The sequence below is a fragment of the Gossypium raimondii genome, chromosome 13 (assembly GCF_025698545.1).
Source record: "Gossypium raimondii isolate GPD5lz chromosome 13, ASM2569854v1, whole genome shotgun sequence".
NCBI classification, from domain to species: domain Eukaryota; kingdom Viridiplantae; phylum Streptophyta; class Magnoliopsida; order Malvales; family Malvaceae; genus Gossypium; species Gossypium raimondii.
Window position 1 is genome coordinate 45752614 of NC_068577.1, and position 25392 is coordinate 45778005.

Below are 25392 nucleotides of genomic sequence, written 5' to 3' on the forward strand. Positions count from 1 at the left end.
AGTAGCTCATTAGTGAATAGTCTATGTGTAAGAATTAAGCTAAGAAAGCATTGGATTTTGTCTTTTAATATAATCGAAATTCCCATAAAAAGGAGATTTGATCTTTAAGGAGTTTGATGATAAGGTCCCTACTGAATAAATACTTTATTGAAAATTTTGTGTGGATTAAAAAAATTAGAGATTAACATTACCTATAATTAAACAAGCCCTTATTCTTGTATATTGAAGACTCATAAAGATTAGTTAAGACGAGAAAAAGAGAACACTTTATTTGATCATGTAGAAACTATTTTTAGTGCAAATATTATAAGCAAACTGAATTATGCTCGTCAATTTACATCTAAGCTTTCATAGGGAAAGTCTTAAAGTGTGAGTAATTTAATTTGAAATATAAGAGTGAGATTGTAACTATTTTGAGGAGTGAATACGTAAGGTAGGTATAAGCATACTTGTATGCGTGCATGCATAGTAAAGGTTTTAGGCAGTTAGATTTGAGGGCATTAGTTTGTTCCATAGTTGTAACATTTGGGGCATTTTTGATGCGTGCAAGCACAACCAAAATATAATCTGATGAAGATGGACAATTTATATTACATTTGTTATCCCTTTATATATAATTAAGAAAGAAATTCTTGCAATGAGATGATAGACATATCTTTACCTTTTAATTTAATCTGATATTAAAGATGATTTTAAGCTCGGTTTATTAAAATTATATTATTAATGTAAAAATTAGTTATTAAATTCGCTCCAGTTGTATTATCAATATAAAGAAATTAACTTTTGTGTGCAATGATTGACATCTTGATTGGTTTAAGACTATGTATTTGTTGATAATGATATAAAGTTTGTAGTGTCATTTAAAATAGAGGTGATCATGGGATGGGAGGATTCGGGTAAAAATATAACCTCGAAATATAGGTTTGCGTAAAAAAATAAGGTGGCTCGAGCCCGGCCCGGCTCAGCCCAAATTATATATTAAATATATATTTTTATTTTTAATCAAATATACTTTAACTTTCATGTTTCACTAAAATAAATTGTAGAAATTTTTTTATCCCTTAATAAGTTGTAGATATTCTGGTTGGTTGATTATATTTTACGGGTTTTTATGCTATTTTGGTTTTGTAAAATTTAATATGGGTCGGGCCGGGCTGGGCTCGGGCTTAGCAATTTTCTTTTAGGTTGGGCTTGGATAAATTTTTAGGCCCATATTTCAGGCCGGGCAGGCCCCAGCCTAAAAAATAGGCATAAAATTTTGTCTGGACCCGGCCTAGCCCGGCCATGATCACCTCTAATTTAAAATAATACAAAAAAGAAATTACAAACAATTTGATTTGAGAGTATAAATAACAATGAAAAGCAAGTAATTAGAAGAACACTTTCTGACTAACACGTGTCAGCAGATAGACATTTAGGCATGCAAATCCCAAACAAAACTTCAACTCTTGATGATTCCAACACTCTACTCAACTGATAAACTTTAAATTGAAGTTAATATCTTAATCAAACAAATTAAATTAATTAACAATGAGATCTTATATATTGTAATTTGCACAATTCTTTATCTTCTTTTATTATTTTAATATATTAATCCTATGTACACCTAGGCTAAAATAAATAAAAATAATATAAAAATATTTAAGCAATGGCTTTTTTAAAAATATTTATTGATAAAGTAATAAAGATATTTTTATTTTTAAATAAATTAAATTACTAATATATCATTTTGTTTTAAATGTAAATTTTAAATAATAAACTTAAAAATACGTGAAAATCCTATTAATCTTAAATTTTCGAGGTAGATAAAAGTAGAAATTAATCAAACATTTAACGCAATTTTACTTTTCTTATCAACTTTTGCTTTGACGTGGAACCTTAGGTTTCCCAATCTTTTGAAATTCTTAATATTTATTTTTCTTATCCAAAATTATCTACACCGCCAAATAGAAAAGTGAAAATAATAAAACAATTTGTACCTCTGGGAAAATTAGTTTAAAAAGTCTGTTTTAAAAATAATTAAGAAATTAGGGTTTTTTTTCATATTTAGGGAAATAAGTCGATTTTGAAGAGAGAAATAAAAAATGCATCGTACTTATTCTTCTAAAAAAAAATTTTGTTGGGTGACAGAAATTTGAGGAGAAAGATTTATATTTGTGATTGTGTTTTAGGAAAAAATTGTGATAGTTTTAAGCTATATTTTAGTCCACGGTGATGCAGTGGCGCTCGGAGATCCGCACATTTCATTTGACGTGTGAAGAGTGCACCATCACCTTAAAAGATGTCACATTGCAACTTGGGTTCTCAATTCACGGTAATTATATAATAACAGGTTGAAGTATAATTAGGACTCCCAATTAATAGTGGTTATGCAGTCACAGATTCAAGTTTCATATCACCAAAAAAGGATATTTTATAAACCTCATACATAAGTTTAAGATCATAATCATAGGGAAAAAAGGGGGCTCACCAGTAGTATCAACTTATTCTTTTTGTTTATCACAGTAGTATCATTAACCTCATTGTCCGAAACTTGTATCAAAGTTGGGGGCAATAAGACTTTCAGGAAGGGAGTGACTATGACAGTAGAGAAAAATATTGTAACAATCCGTCTTTCAGTGGTTTCAGAACTCCATTTTTCGATGAACGAGTTAGTAAATATTATTATTTAATATTTTCAAGTTTATTACAATACAATATAGAATTTCAGTCTAGAAATTTTATTGATTGGTAGTTAAGGTACAAGTGTTTTGACTCTAAAATCAATGGTGTCGGAATATGAGATATTAAGACCTAATTTCCGTAAATTGAATCCGTAGATATTTTTATTAAATACTTACAGAGTTACTATATAGATAAATTTAATTTTGATAAGTAATTTTGTCGAAATAGTGACTAATTAAGGTATAAAGATTAAATCATAAAAATCGAAAAAGTTAATCGCTATTAAATTTTATTGATTAAATGGGTTAAATTCTATTATTGCAATGGTTAACATGGGAATTAGGCCACTATGCATAATAGTGTATGAAAAAAAACAATGTTAAATTAAGTTAAAAAGGTATTAAATTATAAAAACAAAAAGGGATAGCCAGTTTTCATCATCTTTTCCACACTCCACCACCGTTTTCACCATTGAAGAGAAACCAACCTTTCGTCCAAACTTTGTTGTTCAAATTGGTAACTCGATTTCTTATGTGAGAGCTAAAATAAATTAATAGTGACTAATTTCTTGTTTTTTAAAAAGATTTAAGAGTTTTTTACGTCCTTAAATCAATAATTTATAAAAAAAATTAATAGGATGAAAATAATATTTCACATTTTAAAAACAAAATCACTTTCATTTCCTAATTTCTTTCCCAAATTGGGTTAAAAGAAACTTGCCCAATATTCGGATTGCACTAAGACAAGGGAAAAGAAATTAAAATAATAACTTTTATTTATTTATTTAAGCAACGGAATGTAAAAGGAGTTTAATATCTCTTACTTTCTCTTAAATTACTTAAATTTTTTATCCCAATTTAGAGTAAAAGATAAGAAAAGAAAAGCAAAATTTCTTTTAATGTGCTAAATATCATTTTATAATTAAAAATATTATAATCAATAGATATTTTATAAAAGGATATAATTGAAAAAATATTATAATTATTAATTTTTTACTTCCCAGATTTTAACCTAACAAATATTGCAAAGTGTTTTTATTTTCCTTTCCTTAAATAATTTTAGTTATCCAAATAAAATAAACATATATAACCTTTTACCTTAACCTTTCTTTATTTTCTTTCTTTTGCTTTCCTTACTTTTTATAATTATGGTATAAGGATTAAGTAATTTAAGGGATAATGTCACATTTAATCTTTCTCAAAAATTTATTTTTAAAACATATATATGACCAAAATAGGTCAACATTAAAATTAAATGTCACATTATCCCTAAAATTATTTACTCAAATATAGGATTAAGTAATCTAAGAAAAAATAATTTGTAAAAAAAAAAACTCATTTCACTTTTTTTAAATAAAAAATTATCCGATAAAATATGTTACTTTTACTTTTTATTTTGTATGATAAAAGAAGCAGAGTTTTGGATTTTTTTTAATTGATTTTGGCACAAATGGATGATTGGATAGTCAAATCCTCTAATTATAATGTTTGGTGAATGGAGGCTTGCAAGAGCTTGTTGAGCTAAAACATTCAAAACAAAAAACGCTAGGATGAACAACTTTTTTCAACACCTGATTGAGAATAAGATATGAGGAATGACATATCTGATCATACTTGCTCAAAAATTACTTCATTTGTCACATGCTCTCAAACCTAACAAGGGTGTCAAGATATCAGTACCATCTATTCTCCCATTTTCACTTTCACCTCCAAAGTCCAAAGTAAATCTAAAAGAAAAAGCTCTATCGTGAATCTACAAAAATCAACATTACCATGAAAAATTTTCAATTGAGCCCATTCATCATTGAATATTTATGTACTTTTAATTTATTTTCAATTTACTTGTGTAAAATGATTTCTTATGCAACTTTATATTAATTGAAATATGCTACTTGATAAATTTATCCAGAGTGTGATATAATTATCACTAATTTACATACTAAGAACATAACATAATTATCACTAAGAATATAGTTTACAATGATATTGTTACACTAGTAATATTTATCAATTTTCACAAGGTTAATATTTGCAAATAAAGAACTTAAGAAGTTTGTTTATTTAAATTTTCAAAAATATTCACTAATTAATTTTCATAATGGATCTTTTAATTCCTTGGTAATAGTGTTTTATTTCAATAATTTCACCCAATAAAGACTAAAGTATCATAAACAAATAAATACTTAACAATAAAATGTATCATGCCCTTATTTGTCATTTTATACGTATCAATTTTAACTATCAACTAAGTTTTAATACATACTTTTGAATAAACAGTTAATAAAATTAATTCTTAAAATCAATTAATCAAATCAGTTGATCAAACCAACTATTGCAATTCAACCAATTACCAAACATGATCTATATATCTAACTTATAATATCAAATTATTTAAATATAATTTCTTTTGAGAATTAAATATGAGGTGCGTTTTATATGTGTGATGTCGATAATCCATGGTTATAGGGTTTAGGATTATTTATGAAGATATATAACACATGGACAAATCTACATATATTGTTATTAAAATAATTTTTATTTTTTATAATTTGATTATAAGTTCTGAATATATTTATTTTTTTATACAATAATTAAAATTGCTCATAATCCCTCCCCAACCCATAATTAAGAGGATTATATGTTTTAGCACATTCGAATCTACATCTTCGTACGTTAGCAACCATACTTATATCAATCGAACTAATACTCCATCAGTATTTTTAATATTATTTTATTTGGTGGGTGTATATATTAAGTTCCCATATTTCATGCACTTTGTTCTCATAGGTGGGTCCTAAAAGCCTTGTGTTCATTACCTTTCTCTATAATAACGTGTTCATAGAAGGCAAAGATAACTTCAACTAACAACCTCATTAACCCATCCTTTCCTTTCAAACACACCTTCATCTCCATGACAACACAACACAACCAAACAAAAAAACCTCCACACTCGCTTTTGCCTTAATATTTCTTCTTCTTCTCCAATTATCAACTCTAATATTCTTAAACTTTACATTTAAGATAACCATAAACACTACTCCTATATATATAGCAGTTTTAAAAGTTTCTCAATAGCTAGTAACATACATAACAATGGCTTCATTTATATGGATTATATCCCTTCTGGTTTTGTTTTTTATAACCAGACAGGTCTTGCTTGTTAGCTCATCAGCTCAATCTGTTGATAGAGATGATTTTCCTGATGGTTTCATCTTTGGAACTGCTTCTTCTGCTTACCAGGTGAATTCCTTTCTGTTCTAATTTGCACCTTTAGAAAGAATATATATATAGCTTGCTTATTGGGTTTTGGTATAATACATAGTATGAGGGAGCTGTGAATGAAGGAAACAAGGGAGATAGTATTTGGGATACCTTCACTAGAAAACCAGGTAAACATTTCATTCAATAATTTTCTAACTAAAAACGTGTAGTTTTCTTGTTAATTATGTGTTCAAACAGGGAAGATAATGGACTTCAGCAATGCAGATACGACTGTTGATCAATATCATCGATTCGAGGTGAATATCATACAATTACGCAAATATATTATGATTAATTCGAGGTCCTGAGGAAAGCGATACAGTAGCCTTTTCCTTCATATTCCTATTGTAAGAAAAGCATTTGGAAAGAAACTTTCTACCCCACCAACCACAAAAGAAAACAAAACCTACACAAAATTTTAAGTTTAATGAAAGCTTAGTGCACCGCCCAATAGATGAGATGCACAACCCATTTGGATAACAATCTTTAACATCATTATAATATTATTAATTATCAATAATAAAATAAGCCTAAAAGAATCTTGATGTCTCATATTTAAGTTATTTATGCAGATAGGATTTCAACCTTAAATTTTTAGATTAGCCAAATATTTAATATTATGTCATATATCTCCTTTTATTCATTGATGATAAGAATCATGATCATGATAATAATGAAGATGTGTCATGAATATAATAATAAACTAAAACACATGCAGAATTCATGCATAAAGTCAACAAAAATACATATCAATAACTCAATCCATAGCTTTTTCTAATAAAAGAGTTCTACTTTTTCAGAGTGATATAGGGTTGATGAAAGATCTGGGAATGGATGCTTATAGATTTTCAATATCTTGGCCTAGAATATTTCCATGTGAGCTTTTCTTTTCTCTCATCAATTCTTAAATTTAAGTTCAATTTCTCTAATTTTGTTTTATCATTTGCTTTGGAATTTACTTTCCAACAGATGGAACAGGGGAACCTAATATTGAAGGAATAAACTACTACAATTGTCTCATTGATGCTTTAATTAAAAAAGGTTGCTCATTAAAACATTATTCTTTATATTAAATATATATTGGGGTGTCAAGTCACCTCGAATATTGCTTATTAGAACATTATCTGGATCATTAATATGTTTTGTCTAAACATAATCGAATATATCGAATATGTGTAAAATTATTGAAGATTTAGTTGTTTTTGTTAATCAGGAATCCAGCCATTAGTAACTCTATATCACTGGGATCTGCCACAGATTCTTGAAGATAAATACCAAGGATGGTTGAGTAAACAGATCGTGTAAGTATTCCAGGTTTCATACATATGATGATAAATGTCGACAAAAACCCAGATTTCACAAGGAGATTGCAATTAATTACAGAGATGATTTCGAGCATTACTCCATTACTTGCTTTCAAGCTTTTGGAGACAGAGTGAAACACTGGGTCACCTTCAACGAGCCCCATGGTTTCTCAATCCAAGGTTACGATAATGGCATACAAGCCCCTGGAAGGTGCTCCATTCTCGGTGGTCTACTTTGCAATTCTGGAAATTCTTCCACTGAACCATACATTGTTGCTCACAACATCCTTCTTTCCCATGCTGCTGCTTATCACAGTTACCGCCGATACTTCAAGGTACGTTCCCCGCCTGATATCACGCATAATCCACTGTGATGACATTCGTTATATTGTTTCCAGGAAAAACAAGGTGGTCAAATTGGAATAGCATTGGATGCCAAATGGTATGAACCCATTTCTGATAAAGACGAAGATAAAGACGCAGCAAACCGGGCATTGGATTTTGGGATCGGATGGTAATATCTGATGCTGATTTTTATGTTTACAAACTGTTTGATTTAATGTGAACCAGAATCAGATTCCTTAATTTGTTTTTTCTCCTTCCCCCGCTTGATTTGTTGAATCAGGTTCCTTGATCCACTTTTCTTTGGTGACTATCCTGGTTCAATGAGAAAACTTGTGGGAGAAAGGTTGCCTCAAATCTCACCAGAGACATCCAAATTGCTAGTGGGAGCTTTTGACTTCATTGGTATAAACCACTATACCACATATTATGCTCGAAATGATCGAACTCAAATCCGCAAACTAATATTGCAGGATGCTTCATCAGATGCAGCTGTTATTACTACATGTAAGAAGCCATAGTTTGAATACGGAAAGGCTCTAGATGTTGGGATGCGAATCCCGAATCTGTTTCGTGTCACCTCTTAAAAGATGTTCATTTCAAACCAATCGAGCTATGCTCTAAGTTCACGAAACATAATCTTTTCACAAATCTTTATAGTGGGAATATAAAATTCATATGTAATTCTTACATACATCTACTTTGTTGTAGCTTTCCGAGAAGGAGCTGCCATTGGAGAAAAAGTATGTCACCTAGAATTTAGTTATCGGTATCAAGGATTTAAATTGCGATCGGAGATGTATTTGGTCATTTCTGATAAGTTTTTGCTGCTGTAGGCAGCTTCTAGATGGTTAAGGATTGTGCCATGGGGCATTAGGAAGTTGGCAAGGTATCTGAAAGATAAATATGGCAATCCACCTGTTATAATAACAGAGAACGGTAAAGTGGAACTTTCAGGCTTCAATATTTTGCTTAAAAACTTTCAAAATACTATGAAATGATTGACAACATTACATTTCTGTAGGTATGGATGATCTGAATAGCCGGTTCATATCTATAAAAAGGGCTTTGAAAGATGTCAAAAGGATTGAATATCACAGGGACTATCTCTCAAACCTATCGGCTGCCATAAGGTAATCCAAACTACTGCTTAAGTTTGTATCAGATTGAAGGATAGCAACAGGTCTAGATTGATGAATTTTTGCTCCTCCACTCAAATATTCGTGTCTAAAAGTCATTTCAAATCCCAACAAAAATAGAAAGGCCTTTAGAAGAAAGCTGACAGGAAAATGATTGGAAACAGGGAAGACAAGTGTGATGTGCGAGGGTATTTTGTGTGGTCATTGCTGGACAATTGGGAATGGAACAGTGGCTACACCGTTCGATTTGGACTGTATTATGTGGACTACAAAAACAACCTTACAAGGATCCCCAAGGCTTCGGTTCAATGGTTTAAAAGTTTTCTTAGACCAAGAACTCATGTTTCAACAATTTGAAGAAGCTTTTTTGTTGAATCTGAAACTTGTAAATGTCAACACCATTCATGTTTCAAAAATGAAATATACTGAATGAAAAAATTATTTTACCCATTCCTTTTTCCTTCTTCTCCTCATTCCTTTGCTCTATATTTCCCACTGATTTTATGGCACTATAATTAAGTTTATATCAAACTATCACCTCATGTTAGCAAATCATTACATGTAACCAAACCCTATCACATCACATGTTCTAATTAAGTTATAATTGACTTTTTCTTTTAAGTTTGATTACATGTTTCTGGGCATTAGCAAAAAACTATATGCATAAAGAAATACCATTTGGCGCACGTAAGTTTAATTCACAAATTCCACTTTAAATTATATATATATATATTTATATAATGCTACTTAAACTATTTTATTTTTCAAGTTGGTATCAATCGTTAAATCTATTTTGAAAAGGACTTAACTCATAAATTAATACCTAAACAAAACCCTTTTTCCCAAGTTGATACCTAAATTATATTTTTATTACTTACTTTACACCAAAATATCATATCTATTGCAAAATTTCCAACCAATAATAAACAGCCACATCATATAAATTTTAAAAATATTTTCTAAATCATTTATTTTATTTTATGTCACTTTGTTTTCTCTCTTTATGTTTTTCCTTTTTCTTTTATAATGCTCGGCAATGACAACAATGCTTAAAATTTGACCTCTTAAGGTTGACACGTTAGCGATTAATTTTGTTTTCGAACTTCGTCGCATACTTGCTCAACCTAATAGGATCTAAAAAGTTGTTCCATCAATCAAAATTAATGTTTTCAGAACTAGACCTACTGGTCAAACCAATTAGATCGAGAACTTATCGAGGTATCAGTCTAGAGATAGGGATTGAATTGATTAACCCACAAACAGATGCAAACCAATTGAACCAAGCTAAAAAAATCAGTTGAACCAAATTTCTCTATTTTAAAAATATTTTTATTTTATGATTTTTAATAATTTATTTGATTGAACCGAATAAACTAATCAAACTGAAAACCGACCTAACTGGTTGACTATCAGTTTGATTTTGAAATATATATATATATATATATATATATATATATAAAAGAGAAATAATACATTTTGTCTTTTTTTTACTACATGTCAATTTTTATTTGATCATCTTTTTAAATAAATTTTAGGGTTTAAGTAACAATTGGATGAACAGAGGTACCAATAGGGGTGTGCAAAATTCGAATAAAACCGAAAAAATTTGGTTAACCGACCGAATTCGGTTAATCGGTCGGTTAACCGAATTTTTTCGGTCGGGGGTCGGTTAATTATTTTTTGATTTTTCGGTTAACGGTTAATTCGATTCGAAACCGGTCGGTTATCCGAATTTTTTCGGTTTAACCGAGAAAATTAATAAATAAAATTATAATATATAAATAAGCCCACTATTCACCTAAACCCAATCCAAACCCAAGTATTCAAACCAACCCAATTACCCAACCCAACCTAATCATAAAAATTACAAATAATTTAATAAATAAAAATACAATTTTAAAACTAAAACTAAAACTAAAGTCTAAAAGTCTAAAAATAATTTAATTATATAGTGATTCAATTCGGGTAATTCGGTAATTCGGTTAATTCGGTTAATTCGGGTAATTCGATTAATTTGGTTAATTTTTAACAAAAAAAAAACATATAATTTTTGGTTAATTCGGTTAACCGACCGAATTAACCGAAAAAATTTCGGTTCGGTTAATTTTTTTAAAAAAATTTCGGTTCGGTTAACGGTTAAAAATTTTGAAAGGTCGGTTAATTCGGTTAATGTTATTTCGGGTCGATTAACCGGTCGGTTAACCGAATGAACACCCCTAGGTACCAACTAGGGAAGAAAAATAGTTTAGATATCATTTGTGATAAAAAAATGTTTTAAGTATCAAAACAAAGAAAAAAAATATAGTTTAGATACCAATCTGGGTTAAGTTATTATTATTATATATTTTTCATGTTTATTTTATGGTTAATGTTCAAGGCTGTCCCTCCTAACAATGTCATCTCTAATCTTTAAACTTGAGTCCTCTCCTTGAGAGTGTAATATGTTTTACCATTGCACCCAACCACTTGTTGATTAAGTTTATTTTTTTTAATATACTTATCTTGTGACAAAAAAAAATTAAATACTTAAAATGAGAAAAAGAGAATAATTTAAGTATAACTGTTAAATTAAAATTTATAATTTAAATACTAAAATGAGAGAAAAGATTAATTAAGAGGAAAATTGAAAGGTGTATAATTTTTTTTGGACAAAGAAAGAAAAAAGGCTGCTCCTAACAAATAAGAAAAATGGCTGCTCCACCTTAAATGAATCCTACCAAATTTCAAAACAAAGCCTTCTCTCTTATTAATTAAAGTTAAAACCCGAACCTCTCTCTTTCCTCTTTTTTGTACCTATCTGTCTCTCACTTATTTAATCCAATTCCAAGCCCATAGCAAAAACCAAACCCTCCAAAAAGAAGCACCCCACTTTAGTTTAGCCCTGGTTTTTCTACCTTTTCTAATCAAATCACACCCAAACAAACACAAAATAGAACCTGTCTTTACAAATCGCACATTTGATCCTTTTCTTGCAGAGACCTCAGAATAATACAAGTTTATTTTTTGTTTTTTTTTTAAATAATTTTGGCCATGAAACGTGGATACCCAGGTTCTCCATCTTCCTCTTTTGGTCCACCTCAATCCAGGTCCAAACATAACCCTGAAGGTAAAATTCTTGTTGGGATTTGTTTTTTTTCAGGGTTTTTGGTTGATTTTCTTATCCAATCACTCAATATAGTTATGAACACCAAGACCTTGTCTTTATCTTAATTGAATTATAATTTTGTTTTGTTAAAAGAAAGTAATAAAATAGTTGTTTAGTTTAGTTTAGTTTAGTTTATGGTTACTTGGTTTTCAATGTTCATTCTTGGTAATGAGTTTTGCAGTAAAAAGAAAAATCCTAATTTGATAGTTAAGTGAAACACTGAGTAATTAAGAATATAGTATTAAAATGATATGCAGTGAAGCTGCCATATTTGTTTTTTAACTAAATGAAGGAAATAAAAAATTTCAATCTTTCCAGTATTAGGCAAATTTTCAGATGCAATTCAGTTGTGTATTAATATTTTCTCCTACTTTTTTTTGGTTAATGAGTTGATTTTTGAACTTGGGTTTTGAAGTTCCTAACTTTTAGTTTGAGAGTTTAGGAAAAGAATCCAAATTCTGATTGCTATGAACTTCTGTTGAAGAAGCTGAAATTGTGTGTTGTGATATTAGGTGATTCACAATTTTTGGAGGATGAGAGCACCAAGATATTCGCTCGGAAAGTAGCCGATCATTATAGTGCAAGAACAAATCAAACTTTGGAAGAACGAGAAGCAAGTCCGATCATTCACTTAAAGAAGTTAAATAACTGGGTATGTTGTTGAATCTTACGAGCTGCATTGTGAACTAATGATATTTTTTTCTTTTACCTTTTTTTTGTCATTCATGTTCTTTCAATGGACAGATAAAAAGTGTCTTGATTCAGCTTTATGCTCGTCGGGGTGATGCTGTTCTTGATCTTGCCTGTGGCAAGGTATTGTAGGACCAAAGTTTATTTGTTTTCAACTTTCTTTTTATTCTTCAAATTCAATGTATTGTACCTTCTGTTATTGTTCTTTATGCCATTTAGGGTGGTGATCTCATCAAATGGGATAAAGCAAAAGTTGGATATTATGTTGGCATTGACATAGCAGACGGCTCGGTAAAGTGCTAAACACTCAGTTTCCTTTTTTCCCCCCACTCTTTTGTGCATCTGATTTAGTAGCCTAGTTTAGTTGTGGTCAACCTCTAATATCTAGGGCACCTCTTTCAATTCTCATATCATAATTATTCTGAGCTTTAATTTCTTTAAGCAGTGCCATTGGTAAAGCTGATGCCATGATTTAATTGGCACACTTGAATTAATCCTTAGATTTGTTGCACAGTTTCTTCTACTTATGATCTCAAAATGAAGCTTTCTGAAACATGAATCGTAATCGATAGTGGTTGGCACAACTTGGCAGTTTACATAGTTTATAGCTTAAAATAAAAAATAAATTGTGTGCTCCTAAAATCCATTAACAGCTTGCAGTTTATTTGTCTTGCTATATGCTTTTGATCTGCACCCTATTCTACAACTGAAAGAAGAAAAGAGAGATGGAAAGAAAATCTTCTTTCGACAGCTATTTATGTACCAGCTGTCATTTTCACTTTGCTTCCTCCACTTATGCACAGATAGAAGATTGCCGTACGCGATATAATGGTGATGCAGACCATCATCAACGTCGCAAAAAGTTCACGTTTCCTGCCCGTCTCATATGCGGGGATTGTTTTGAGGTAACACTAATGTGTTGGTGTTCAGTTTCGAAATACATTTTCTCTAGTCAGCTTAATTACTTTGGTTCTGTTGGTTAATTATCAAAATAAATAGCATGCTTAGTCATGTTCAATGCCAACTAGTGCTATATAAAAACCGACATCTAGTGTTAAGAGGATATGTCTCGATATTTATATTTGATGATTTTTAGGTGCGCTTGGATAGAGTTTTGGCAGATGATGCTCCTTTCGATATCTGCAGTTGCCAGGTGAATAGTTGGAAATTTGGCTATTATTTGTCTATTTCTACTGCCTGAAGATAAAATTACCACAAAGGTTTAGGGTTTACTCATTTGTTTCCTTGCCACTAAAGTGCTTACCATTCAAAGACTTGGGTTCAAGTTCTTTAGTATTCTTGAAAATATTCTTAATAAAATGCTACATATGTAGCAAAACAGATATGCCCATGCTACAAACTAATATGCTTTTTTGTACTAGCTCGATAATTTACTGAAACCATAAATGTGGTTATTCTTAATCATGCAGTTTGCCATGCATTATTCCTGGTCTACAGAGGCACGTGCACGTCGGGCGCTGGCCAATGTTTCAGCTTTACTTCGTCCAGGAGGCACCTTCATTGGGACAATGCCAGATGCCAATGTCATAGTCAAAAAACTTAGAGAAGGTTTAGTATTGCAACTTGCTTTTGTTTTTCCTGTCTTGAAACAATGCTCTAAAAAATCAATATTTAAGGTGAAGCTAATAACTGAAATTTAGAGCTAAGAAACATCCAATGTAACTAAAACACATAATATGTTTAAATAGGAAATTCTGTTTATATCTGAAATTTGAAAATAGATCTTGACGTAAATTGACCAAAGCTAGCCTTGGTAAACAAACGTTGAATATTTGTGGGGCATGGCAGACTACTTTTGTCATTCTTGATTAGAGATGCTATTTTCACTGTGAATATGCAGCTGAAGGATTGGCCTTTGGCAACAGCGTCTACTGGATACGATTTGATGAAGAATTTACCGACAAGGTGAATCCAGCCCCCTTTCTCTTGCAAACTATATTTTCCAAAATGATATTGAACTCTGACATACTTTTATGACTTGGTTCAGAAATTTAAATCTTCGAGCCCCTTTGGTATCAAGTACAAGTTTCATTTAGAGGTACTCTTCTTGAAAATTCCTACTTTAGAAACTGGCCTTTCATGATAAATATGAGGATTCTATTGTTTTTATTATGGTAATTTGAGCGAAAAAACAATTCAAGGGTTTGCGGATATGTCTTGTTGCAGGATGCTGTTGACTGCCCTGAATGGATCGTTCCGTTTCATGTCTTCAAGTCATTAGCAGAAGAGGTATAATTCTGATCATAGCAAACTCCTTTCAGTAAAAAAATGAAGGTTTCTAACCACCTTACAAATTTTATTGTTATTGTAATTCTTTTCACTGCCTTTTGATTACAAGTTGACTCTTGGTGTTCTCAGAACTTCTTATTATAAATTTGTTAGACTTGTAATTTCTTGTGTTTGTCTTTGCAGTACGATCTAGAACTTGTTTTCGTCAAAAACTCTCATGAATTTGTTCACGAGTACATGAAAAAACCGGAATATATAGAGCTTATGAGGAGGCTCGGTGCACTAGGTGATGGTAACCAAGACCAGAGTAAGTTCTTCACTTCCCAGATGGTTCTAAAAATTCATCTTGCCAATCATTCTTAGTGAAGACACTGATTAACTATCGTCGTTGTATCCAGGCACATTATCTCCGGATGAATGGGAGGCAGCTTATTTATACCTTGCATTTGTTTTAAAGAAGGTTGGTTCGGAACCTTGTATCATATATTCAGGCATTTCTAGGCTTTTATCTGTCATTAAAATTATTAAATTCCTTTTACAATTGGACATTACTAACCCGTTGGAAAATCTTCTTCCAGCGTGGACAACCAGATCGGACACAAGCAAATAGCAGAAAAGATAAAGGACAGATGCAAATAGCAAAGGAGGACATCCTGTATATTAATAGTGATGATTAACAGGAAAACACCACGAATTCCATAGATTTATTCGTAAGTTCGAGCGAGACAAAATAACGGAGGGTGGCTAAGTGGCTGAAGCAATGCCTATGAACCGGATTTTTTGGGGCTCTTTCGGTTTTGTAGGTTAACAAATTGTTTTTGTAAGCCATTGCTTTCAGCATGAAGTTTCTAAGAAATTGCCACTTCATTTGTAATTTAGGGTCGGAAAGATTAAAGAAAGAATGAGAATCTCCCAGGTTGATGGGTCAACATCGGTAAGGAAAGCCGATATTGCCTGTTTAGATGTGTGTGACATAAGTTTATATATATGAAACTGACAATAAACACTGGAAAGTTTCATTTTTCATCTTCAAATTGGTAGCAATTTCCCATTTTCATTGTTTCAGATATTGTCCATTCACTACAAGTTTTAGGGTTTCAATGTATATTTGTAAACTTTGAATCCGACTTTGTTTATAATTGACATGGTATCCAATCTAAATTAATATTTATAAAATATAAAATTATATATCTATATTCATGACACCAATTTATATTATTTTTATTTTATTTGAAATATATATGAAGAACCCTTCCCCAACCCAAGATATGCTGATTCCAATCAAGTATTAACCTTACATTATTATTAATTTCAAACCTTATACGACTCTGATAGAATTTTTAGACTTTTATTACAAGGAAAAAGATGCAAAAGCCATCCAATTAACTATTAACCACCCATTTATACAAGCCAATATATGATAGCACTACAAATTATCACCCCCATAAAAACATTCAAATGAAAATGTTTTGTTTTGTTTTGTTTGATCCAACAGATCCACATACTTTTATTCTAGACTCGTTTCAAAAGCACAACCATAATAACCATCACCGCCAATCCCATTAGGCTTGCTCCGATCGTCTTCTCCAGATAGTTCAATCCGCCATTTTCTTTCTCCATTCCTGCAGTGGGTATAGTAAAGAGACTCTGGAGGAAATCAGTTGCTTTATTAGCCACCTCAACCACACTACTCTTCAAGTTCTCCAGAAATTCCGAAAATGGATTTCCAACTTCTTTGCCTTCATTTGCTTCGAAATATTCTTCGATCTTTACCGATGTAGATTCACAACCCCGAGGGGATCTATTCTCTTTAAATATATAATCTGCAACACATTCATTCTTTTTTGAGTTCATTAAAGAAAGAGTATGAGAAGCATCAAATAGTGAAACCAATAAGCAAAATTCTCACTCGTCTTATGCGACCCTATGAAGTCCATGTAAGCCGGATTGTGCAGTACAGCATTCCATACATTCGGATCCGCAGCAATTGACGCAACCATAGACTGGGAGCAAAACCAAAACCATCAATAAATAGAGTTATATGTTCACAAACTAATCGAAAGATAAAAGGTTCTGGAAAATTGACAACCAACTACTATAAGCATCATGTAATCTCTATCCAAGTTTCATATTCAAAAGTCTCGAAAACCAACTCGAAGACAAGATATGATCATGAAGACAAGTCAAAAAGTGCTCAAGTCACAAAAACCCGATGGAAACTCATCTACTGGTTTTAACGTATCAAAGCAAACATAATGAAAAATGAAAGAGTTAACCACAACCTGAACTGCAGGACTCTCATTGAGTAATTTGAATGCCTGAACTGCAGGCTTTGGTAGTAAAGTGGCTTTAGCATCATATGCAACGCAATCTTTAGTCTCCTCTGAAAGCAATGAGGAGCAAGATGACCGGGTATCATCGGTCGAATCCAGAGATGATAGATAAGCCCTGAAAACAAAACCAATAACCACGAAATCATTCTCTTAAGTGATCATAAAAAGCACCCAGTTTTTAATATATTTAACCAACGAAAGCAATGATCTAATTAGGGCATCAATGATCCATGTCACCCTTAAAGTGATAAAATCCAGTTCATAACTTAAAAGATTCAAGATTTTCAATTTGGGGTTCATGGAATCAATTTTTATAAACTAACAGTAACCCAAAATTGTGTACGAACTTTTCACACTTTTGATGATGTTTCCCATATCATAATTTCAAAAATTTTAATGAAAGTCAACATCTTAATTCAAGGAAAGCAGTGATCATCAATATATCAGATTAATTCATTTATTTTGTTAAAATTTAATAAAAATAGATCCTTCAATGAATGAATGAATCCAATGAAAGGAAATTAGAATAGAATTTTCTCAAGGAATTAAACTTACTTATCCAATGCATCTTTCAAATCACTAGCGGCTTCCTTAGCCTGCTCCAGGGTTGGAGCAACTCCAAACAACACCCGAGGCATCGGCTCTCCTCCGCCGGAAATGGCGGTGGGCACCTCCTCTTCAACACCACCAGCAAACTCCCAATCATCCACCATCTCCCATGAAATCATCTGATTGGGCGACGCCGTCATGTCAGCGACGGAAGACACCCCACCGCCAGAAACAGAAATCCCGGAAGAAGCCGAACGAGAAGCGGCGACGCGCATGACGGAGTATTCCGCAGACGACGGAGCCACCTGAACACCGCCACGAAGGCCAGTGTTAACAATTCCCGCTCCGGCAACTTTCGCCGCCGCTCTCATAGCTCCTCCGCCCATTTTGGTGATTCAATGAAAATAAAAATAAAAGAAAATTTTCGTAGAAATCAAGGGAACTAAGGATATTATTCAATTATTGATAACCTTTTAAAATTTTATTTTTAAAAAAATACATTTTGTGTGTGTTTTAAAAAGTTTGTGATTATTCTCATAGGAGATGTTAAAAATAGATTCATATTTCAAAGCAATGGTGTTTTCTTTTAAATATATATATTTTTTGAAACAGAATTCAGATTGAGCTTTATTGAAATAAATTTAAAGTGTATAACATGACCCATATTAAAGAAACATAAATCACCGGCCTAAAAAGCAAATGCCTGGGCTCACACCATTCTAATGAAGTAAGCCCAAAGCAGCAAAAAAACCTAAAGATCAATAACAGAAGAAAAATAAGAAGACTCTAGACACCTACTTAATTCCACCGCGATTTTGCCCAATCAGAAACCAATCCGTTCTCGTCCTGTCTCGTCATCTTCCATTTCTTTTTTGGGACTTTCTGGATACTGCTGGAGCCTTTTTCCCCAAAACCTTTTGATTTTCATTTTCAGCCTCTTCATCTTCAATCCAGTTCGCTCGCCTTTTCTTTTTCCTTCAGATTCTCTGCATACTCAGGGACTCTTCCTATCAGGTAAATCTCGTCCTTCCTCTTTAATGTCTCCACTGCGAGTGAATGTGCCAGACTATTCCCTTCTCTTGGAATGTACTCAAATGAAATGTTGTTAGATTTGGCCAGTAACTGATGAATATCATAGATATATGCTCCAATCATAGATCTGTTTTGGCTTTTAATCTTGCACTTTTTAATAATCGATAATGCGTCTCCTTCGATGATGATATTTGCCCATTGTCAATACCAATTTGTGTTGCTGTCCAGCAAGCGATTGCTTCGGCAGCAAAAGCTGAAGCTACCTGGTTATGAACCTCTTTGAGCGATAGGAGAACATTTCCTTCACTATCCCTCGCCACAATCCTCGCAGCCGATTGGTTCAGATTTCCATCAAATGCTGCGTCAAAGTTAATTTTCACCAACTGATCAGGTGGTTATTTCCATTTCCTGATTCCTGTTAAAACCTTTGGTGTTTTTTCTTCGATCGCATTAAGTTCAAAGATGTAACTCTTAATAAACTTTGCAATCTCTTTCCTAGATCTGATGGTCTTCTCATGTACTCTTTTATTTCTTTCTCCCCAGATTGCCCAGAGAGCGCAACAAAAAATCCTGCATCGAGAGGGAGAGTTATGTCCAAAAACCCAGGTGAGCCACTGAAAAAAATTCCGTATGAGGCACTTGAAGTATCTCCGAGAATGATAACTTTTTCCATATTGATATTACACCAGGGCATTCGCGAAAGATATGATTCGTGGTTTCTGTCGCTCTTCCACTCCAAGAACATGAAATGTTGTTTAGAAGCCTTCTATGATGCAAGTTAACCCATGTTGGTAGATAATTCCATGATATTCTCCAAACTGTAATTTTTAACTTGGTAGGTAGATTGAGAAGCCATAGTTCATTGTAAAATTTCCTACACTCGTTTTGTAAAGCGTAAGCTCTAGGATCAGATTCGATGCTCTGTAATAGTTTGTAGGCACTACGAACCGTGAATTCTCCCGAAGACTCCCCCTCCAGGCCAGATAGTCATCATGAGGCTGTTTTGTTAACGGAATTCGAAGAATCTTCTCTGTAATTTCTTCTGAAAAGGTAGAAACAACTTTCTTTTCCATTTCTTGTTGTTATCATCAATTAATTGGCAACTCTAAAGTCACACAAATTATTAAAATGAGATGATAATCTGGCATAATTAAAATCTGGTATCCACCCATCGTTCATAGCTGAGATTTCAGTTCCATTTCCCACTTTCCAACAGACCCCATCTGCTAAGATGCCTTTGGTTGCCCATATACTCTTCCATGTGAACGAGCAGTTATTACCGAGACGCGAGTTTAAAAAATCTGTTTTTGGAAAGTATTTAGCTTTTAAAACTTGTGCAATTAGCGATTTAGGGTTACTCAAGATACTCCAGCCCTGTTTAGCCAATAATGAGACATTAAACTTGGTCATACACCTAAATCCCATTCCTCCCTCTTCTTTGGATCGACACATAAACTGCCATTTACACCGGTGGATACCTCTTCCCTTTTGCGTTTTTTGCCACCAGTATTTAGTAAAGATTATTTCAAGCTCATCACATAGGGAATTAGGGAGAAGGAAACATGACATAGCGTAGGTTGGGATAGCCTGAAGTATTGCTTTTATGAATACTTCCTTGCCTCGAGATAAAAATCTGGTACTCCAACCTTTTATTCTAGATTTGACCTTATCTTTTAAATTTTGAAACGTCTCTTTTTTGCGTTTACCCACCGTGTTAGGGAGGCCTAATTACTTTTCCATATCCGTTGACCCTCTTACTCCTAAGCTTGTTGACACTTCACCTCTTTTCTCAACTGATGTATTTGTACTGAAGAACACTGTGGATTTATCAAAGTTGACACACAGGCCTGAACATTCTTCATATTCCTTAAGAATTCCTTTTAACATCCTCGCTCCACTATCTGTTGCTTCACCTAACAATATGCAGTCATCAGCAAAAAGCAAATGTGAAATCTCTGGTCCTTTCCTGCTTGCCTTTGCTCCTTTTAACAGCCCTTCCTTCATAGCCAATCTCATTAATGCCGAAAGTCCTTCACTATATAGTAGAAAAAGAAAGGGACTGAGTGGGTCACCCTGAAGTAACCCTCTAGAGGATTTGAAAATCCGTCCCCTTCTTCCATTAGTATTGACTGCATAGGTTGCTAAATTAATGCATTTTATTATTAAGTCAACCTATTCTTTTGCAAAACCCATACGCAGCATGACTTCCTTAAGAAAGGTCCACTCGACTCTATTATATGCTTTGCTCATGTCAAGTTTAACTGCCATATATCCTTTGTTTCCTGTTCGCTTTTGTCGAAACGTATGTAGGATCTCGTAAGCAAGTAAAACATTATCAGAAATTAGTCGTCCTGGAATAAAAGCACTCTGTGCTATGTCAATACATCTCCCTATAACCCCTTGTAGTCTATTGGCAATGGTTTTAGCCACCATTTTATAGAGAATCGTATACAAACTTATTGGCCTAAACTGTGTTAGGTTTGTAGGGTTCTGTATCTTTGGAATTAACACAATATCTGTTGAATTAAGGGGACCAAAACTTCTACCACTATTTAAAATTTCCAGACAGAAAGAGATAACTTGTTTACCTACAATGTGCCAGTATCGTTGAAAGAAAAGTGTCGGAAACCCATCCGGTGTTGGTGCTTTGGTTGGCCCCATTCCTTTTAGAGCTGAAAACACTTCTTGTTCCGTGAATTTTGACGTTAACTCCTCATTTAGATCTGATGAGATTGTTTTCTTAATACCTGTCAAAAGATGAGAAAACTCTCCTACTCCTTTTGAAGTAAATAACTCTTGAAAGTATAAAGTAGCCTATTCACTTATCATTCTTTCATCAGTAGCCTCTCGTCCTTCGTCGAGCTCTATCCTCGCTATAGTGTTATTTTTCCTACGGAAAGAGTCATGCTTATGAAAATATGATGAATTCTTATCCTCTGCTTTAAGCCAATTCGCTCTTGCCCTTTGCTCCTAGTAAATTTCATCTCTATCGATTTCCTTGTTTAGGTGAACCTTAGTGTCAATAATCTTTGCCATAGTATCATCATTCCTTTCTTCCTCCATCAACAACTCAAGTTTCTTAGTAGGCCTTTTCTTTAGCCCTTTGCGCTCTTTTGTGATTGATTCTGCCCATTTCTGTAGTTTTGATTGTAGTATTTCCATTTTCTCCAATATAGTACATGTGGATGACTCCCAAGATGTTTTGATTTCTCTCTCCAAAGACTTTTCCATGGTCCACCATGCCTCAAATTTAAACCCCAGACTCCTTCCATAGGTGATTCCCCTATTTGTATTAAGGAGAATTGGACAATGATCTGACAGCGAATGGGTTAGGTGATGAATATTACCTGTTGGAAAAAGATTCCTCCATTTATCATTAGCAACTCCCCTGTCCAATCTTTCTCTAATATTAGTTTCTGGTAAATTTCCTCTTTCCCATGTAAACCAAACCCTTGTATATCCTAGATCTACCAGGTGACATTCTTCGAGGGTTTCTCGAAAAGCCTCCATCCGTCTTTCATCTCTTGGTAGTCCTCTACTTTTCTCAAAAGACTACATAATTTCGTTAAAATCCCCACTTACCAACCATGGATGACTCTGATCTTGTCCCAGTTTCTTTAACAAATTCCATGAAGCATTTTTATTATTGACATACGGGGATCTATAAAAACCTGTAAATCTCCATTCTTCATTCCCATTTTCCTCCATAACCATTGCGTCAATGTGATTCATGGAGAAACTCTTCAAAGTTACATTGATCTCTCCTTTCCAAGCCAAACATAGACCACATCGGGAACCTTCTGCTTCAACATCAATTCTATTTTGAAAACCACAACTTCTTTTAACCTTTTCCATTCGTTGCTTATTTATTTTTGTCTCCATTAAGAAGACCATCTGGGGATTATGCTGCTTTAAGAAATACCGCAGCCTTCTAATTGTTCGTGGACTCCCCAATCCATGAACATTCCAACTGATGCTTTTCATTGCTCTAGGTCGGCTTGCCTTTTGGCAGCTGCCGATCCCATAAGTAGACGAACATCACTCTGATCCATATCATTGATCATCACTTCTGTTAGTATTTCTCCACATATCTTTCCTCCATTTTTTTTCAGCCTTTTAATTCTGTCTTCATATACCTCTTCTATACCACCAATCTCAACTTCGTCTTCATTGGCTTTCCTCTTCCTTGTACTGCTTTCATCCTTTTGCTGAGCCCTCGATTGATTTGAAATATCACTTCTCCAACTTGTCTTCTTGGCTAAATTTAAATTGATAACCTGTCTATTCTTGATTTCATCAATCTGTTCATCCTTCATGTATATGGATACTTCCTTCTGTTCCTCCATCAACTTCTCTTCCCCACTCGATTGTAATCCCCCTTGTATTATCCCATTCATCGCCTCCATCTCAAAACTCCCTGTATAAGAACATTGGGCCCTAGTCTTCTTTGAAAAATTAATGAATTTTATACTTTCCCTCCCGATTACGTTTGATTCTGCTTTTAGCACCATCGTATATGGTGGATCTTCTTTAATTTTTATTTTTTCTGCAGGATTCCGCTCACTACAATTTGAAAGACCGTGCCCCACTCTTCCACAACCAAAGCAAAACATTGGTAATTTCTCATACTTAAAAGAAATCCACCATTTATTACTATTATCTATCGAGACGAAAATACCTCTTCTAAGGGGTTTCTGCACATTTAAATTGATTTCAGTCAGCACCATTCTCCACAAATTTCAGATCTGAGCACCCCTCCGAGTGTAACGCCTATGGCATGTAATAAATCTTTCTTATCAAATTCTGGTAAACAAGGACCTATCTTCAACCAAAACGACGATGAGTGAAGCCGGATCAAGGATCTTTCCACCGATTGGGTTAATTTATCAAATAAAATCAAACTTTTCCGGAACAGCCACGATCTTCCTTCCATGATCAACTCAAAATCTTCTTCTAACTCAAAAGCAATCAAGTACAGATTCTGCCCTACCGTCTGGATCTCAAACTTCTTATTTGTTTTCCTTATGCTCCTCATCTGTGCCTTAAAACTCTCCGGATTGTAAAGCTTTTCTGTCCAGATTGTACAAATCAGAGTTGGTTTCACACTCGGAACCACCATCGACCCTTTGACAGATAATTGAATGAGTTCTTCTGTTAAAAGGGAAATCCCATCCCTCTTCTCTCTACCATCGCCACCACTTTCCCCCATCCCAAACCGCAGTAGAAGCTGCTTCCATTAGGACTCTCGGCAAAGCACTCTTGGTTTTTAGGTTATCTTTTAAATACCTTTTAAATATATATAATATTAAAAAAATTATTTGATATATTATTGGAGTTTACAACTAGACCTGCTCATGGGTCGAGTCACCTGACTCGAAGGCCCGTTTGAAAAGTGAAAGGTTTTGACAAAAATATAGGCCTAAAAAATGGGCTTGGGCAAAAATATAAGGCCAAGCCTCGGGTAAGATATTTTTTGCCCGAGTCTAGCCCGACCCGAATTCACTAAATGCCAAAAAAAATCTGCTATTTTTTGTTATTTTAATGATATTTTCTTGTTGTTTTCTCTCTATTTTGCTACCATTTTACTATTATATTGCTACTAGTTTATTGTTATTCTTTGGATATTGTATAACACTTATTTTATTGTTAATTTTGTTATTATTTTATAGACATTTTTTTCTTAAGTTTCATCTATCTTTGTATTATTTAAGTATACATATTTTTTTAAATTTATTTTCAATTTGTTTGGAAATATTTTTTTAATTTTTTTAGTATTTTTGATGTATTATATACATTTAAAAATTATGTATAATATAAAAAATTAATATGGGCCGGCCGAGTCGAGCCCAAATTTTAGTATTTTTATCCAAACTGTACCCAGACCTAGCAAATAGACATAAATTTTTGCTTGGGCCCGACTCGACCCATGATCACCTCTATTTACAACTCCATAAAAAATGTTTGAGAGGTTGACAGGGTTGTGGGCATAGTACAAAAAATTAAATATATAAGGAAGGGTAATTTTTTAAATTTATGTGTTGATGATATAATTTTAAAAAGTTATGAAATGATTATTGAACTATTTGAAAATTTTCATTTAAGTCATTAGATTGTTAAAATCATTGTTATATGACCTTCTCTATTCACAACGTCTACACCAACCGAAAGCTCTTCTTCTTATTCTTTTATACATGTCAATTTTTTTATGAAATAACTTTGAACATGATGAATCTATGAACCAAAATCTAAACCGTTTTCTTTTTCGATTTTCGACATTAAGTGTCAATTCTATTTGAATCTTAGGTGTATTCTTCTACTTATCAATAGATAATGATTCACGTATCAATTGCCAAATCATTGCTTAGAGCTCACGAGTCGGACTTTTTTTTTTAAAAATAACAGCTTAGTGACTTGAATAAAAACTTTTGAATAATTCAATGACTATTTTATAATTTTTTAAAATTGAGTGACCAAAACGTAAACTTATTAATAATTTAATGACCTTGAATATAGTTTACCCTATTAAAAAAAGACATTTTAAATTTTTTTAACTCCAATTGTAAAATTTAAAAAGAAATTATTACTAGTGTACCAAATAGACTTGTCCATGGGTCACCCGGCCCGATCGAAAAATGGGAAGATTTGGGCAAAAATATATATTAGAAAAATGGGCTTGAACAAACA

The 25392-nt window shown here is 32.9% G+C and overlaps 3 protein-coding genes and 1 long non-coding RNA gene across 6 annotated transcripts; 3 read left to right on the forward strand and 1 right to left on the reverse strand.

The window, feature by feature from the left end:
• Positions 1-5519: 5519 nt before the first annotated feature.
• On the forward strand, positions 5520-9159 carry LOC105784091 (putative beta-glucosidase 41). The gene is made up of 13 exons (XM_012609878.2): positions 5520-5903; positions 5986-6052; positions 6123-6181; positions 6725-6800; positions 6894-6965; positions 7138-7225; positions 7308-7563; positions 7627-7742; positions 7854-8077; positions 8282-8313; positions 8407-8509; positions 8595-8703; positions 8874-9159. Exons 1-13 carry the CDS (start codon positions 5757-5759, stop codon positions 9064-9066), a joined length of 1542 nt encoding a protein of 513 aa, XP_012465332.1. The 5' UTR covers positions 5520-5756; the 3' UTR covers positions 9067-9159.
• Positions 9160-11527: 2368 nt separating this feature from the next.
• On the forward strand, positions 11528-15859 carry LOC105783003 (mRNA cap guanine-N7 methyltransferase 1). 2 transcript variants are annotated; one of them, XM_012608153.2, is made up of 13 exons: positions 11531-11815; positions 12367-12506; positions 12599-12667; positions 12764-12835; positions 13348-13449; positions 13641-13697; positions 13975-14113; positions 14406-14470; positions 14553-14603; positions 14732-14794; positions 14978-15101; positions 15193-15254; positions 15373-15859. In XM_012608153.2, exons 1-13 carry the CDS (start codon positions 11740-11742, stop codon positions 15469-15471), a joined length of 1119 nt encoding a protein of 372 aa, XP_012463607.1. In that variant the 5' UTR covers positions 11531-11739; the 3' UTR covers positions 15472-15859. The 2 variants fall into 2 exon arrangements, with proteins under 2 accessions (XP_052482288.1, XP_012463607.1); XM_052626328.1 differs by lacking the exon at positions 13641-13697 and having other exon boundaries at positions 11528-11815.
• A 210-nt stretch (positions 15860-16069) lies between these two features.
• LOC105783004 (uncharacterized) lies at positions 16070-18215 on the reverse strand. Its single transcript, XM_012608154.2, has 4 exons — positions 17683-18215; positions 17077-17242; positions 16704-16797; positions 16070-16617 (listed from the first exon to the last, which is right to left on the reverse strand). Exons 1-4 carry the CDS (start codon positions 18060-18062, stop codon positions 16307-16309), a joined length of 951 nt encoding a protein of 316 aa, XP_012463608.1. The 5' UTR covers positions 18063-18215; the 3' UTR covers positions 16070-16306.
• Positions 18216-18378: 163 nt separating this feature from the next.
• On the forward strand, positions 18379-23409 carry LOC105783005 (uncharacterized). Of its 2 annotated transcripts, XR_008192724.1 has the most exons (5): positions 18379-18690; positions 18937-19099; positions 19252-19314; positions 19398-19758; positions 23261-23409. It is a non-coding gene; the product is annotated as an uncharacterized LOC105783005 (long non-coding RNA). The 2 variants fall into 2 exon arrangements; XR_001129970.2 differs by lacking the exon at positions 23261-23409 and having other exon boundaries at positions 19398-19780.
• Positions 23410-25392: the final 1983 nt, after the last annotated feature.

Coding starts and splice junctions, on each gene's coding strand:
- LOC105784091 (XM_012609878.2), top strand. CDS start 5,757: ATGGCTTCATTTATATGGATTATATCCCTTCTGGTTTTGTTTTTTATA. Junction 6,053..6,122: donor TACCTTCACTAGAAAACCAG/GTAAACATTTCA, acceptor GTGTTCAAACAG/GGAAGATAATGGACTTCAGC. Junction 8,704..8,873: donor AACCTATCGGCTGCCATAAG/GTAATCCAAACT, acceptor GATTGGAAACAG/GGAAGACAAGTGTGATGTGC.
- LOC105783003 (XM_012608153.2), top strand. CDS start 11,740: ATGAAACGTGGATACCCAGGTTCTCCATCTTCCTCTTTTGGTCCACCT. Junction 11,816..12,366: donor GTCCAAACATAACCCTGAAG/GTAAAATTCTTG, acceptor TTGTGATATTAG/GTGATTCACAATTTTTGGAG. Junction 14,114..14,405: donor AGTCAAAAAACTTAGAGAAG/GTTTAGTATTGC, acceptor GTGAATATGCAG/CTGAAGGATTGGCCTTTGGC.
- LOC105783004 (XM_012608154.2), bottom strand. CDS start 18,062: ATGGGCGGAGGAGCTATGAGAGCGGCGGCGAAAGTTGCCGGAGCGGGA. Junction 17,243..17,682: donor TTGAAAGATGCATTGGATAA/GTAAGTTTAATT, acceptor TTTTGTTTTCAG/GGCTTATCTATCATCTCTGG. Junction 16,798..17,076: donor ATGAGAGTCCTGCAGTTCAG/GTTGTGGTTAAC, acceptor TTTTGCTCCCAG/TCTATGGTTGCGTCAATTGC.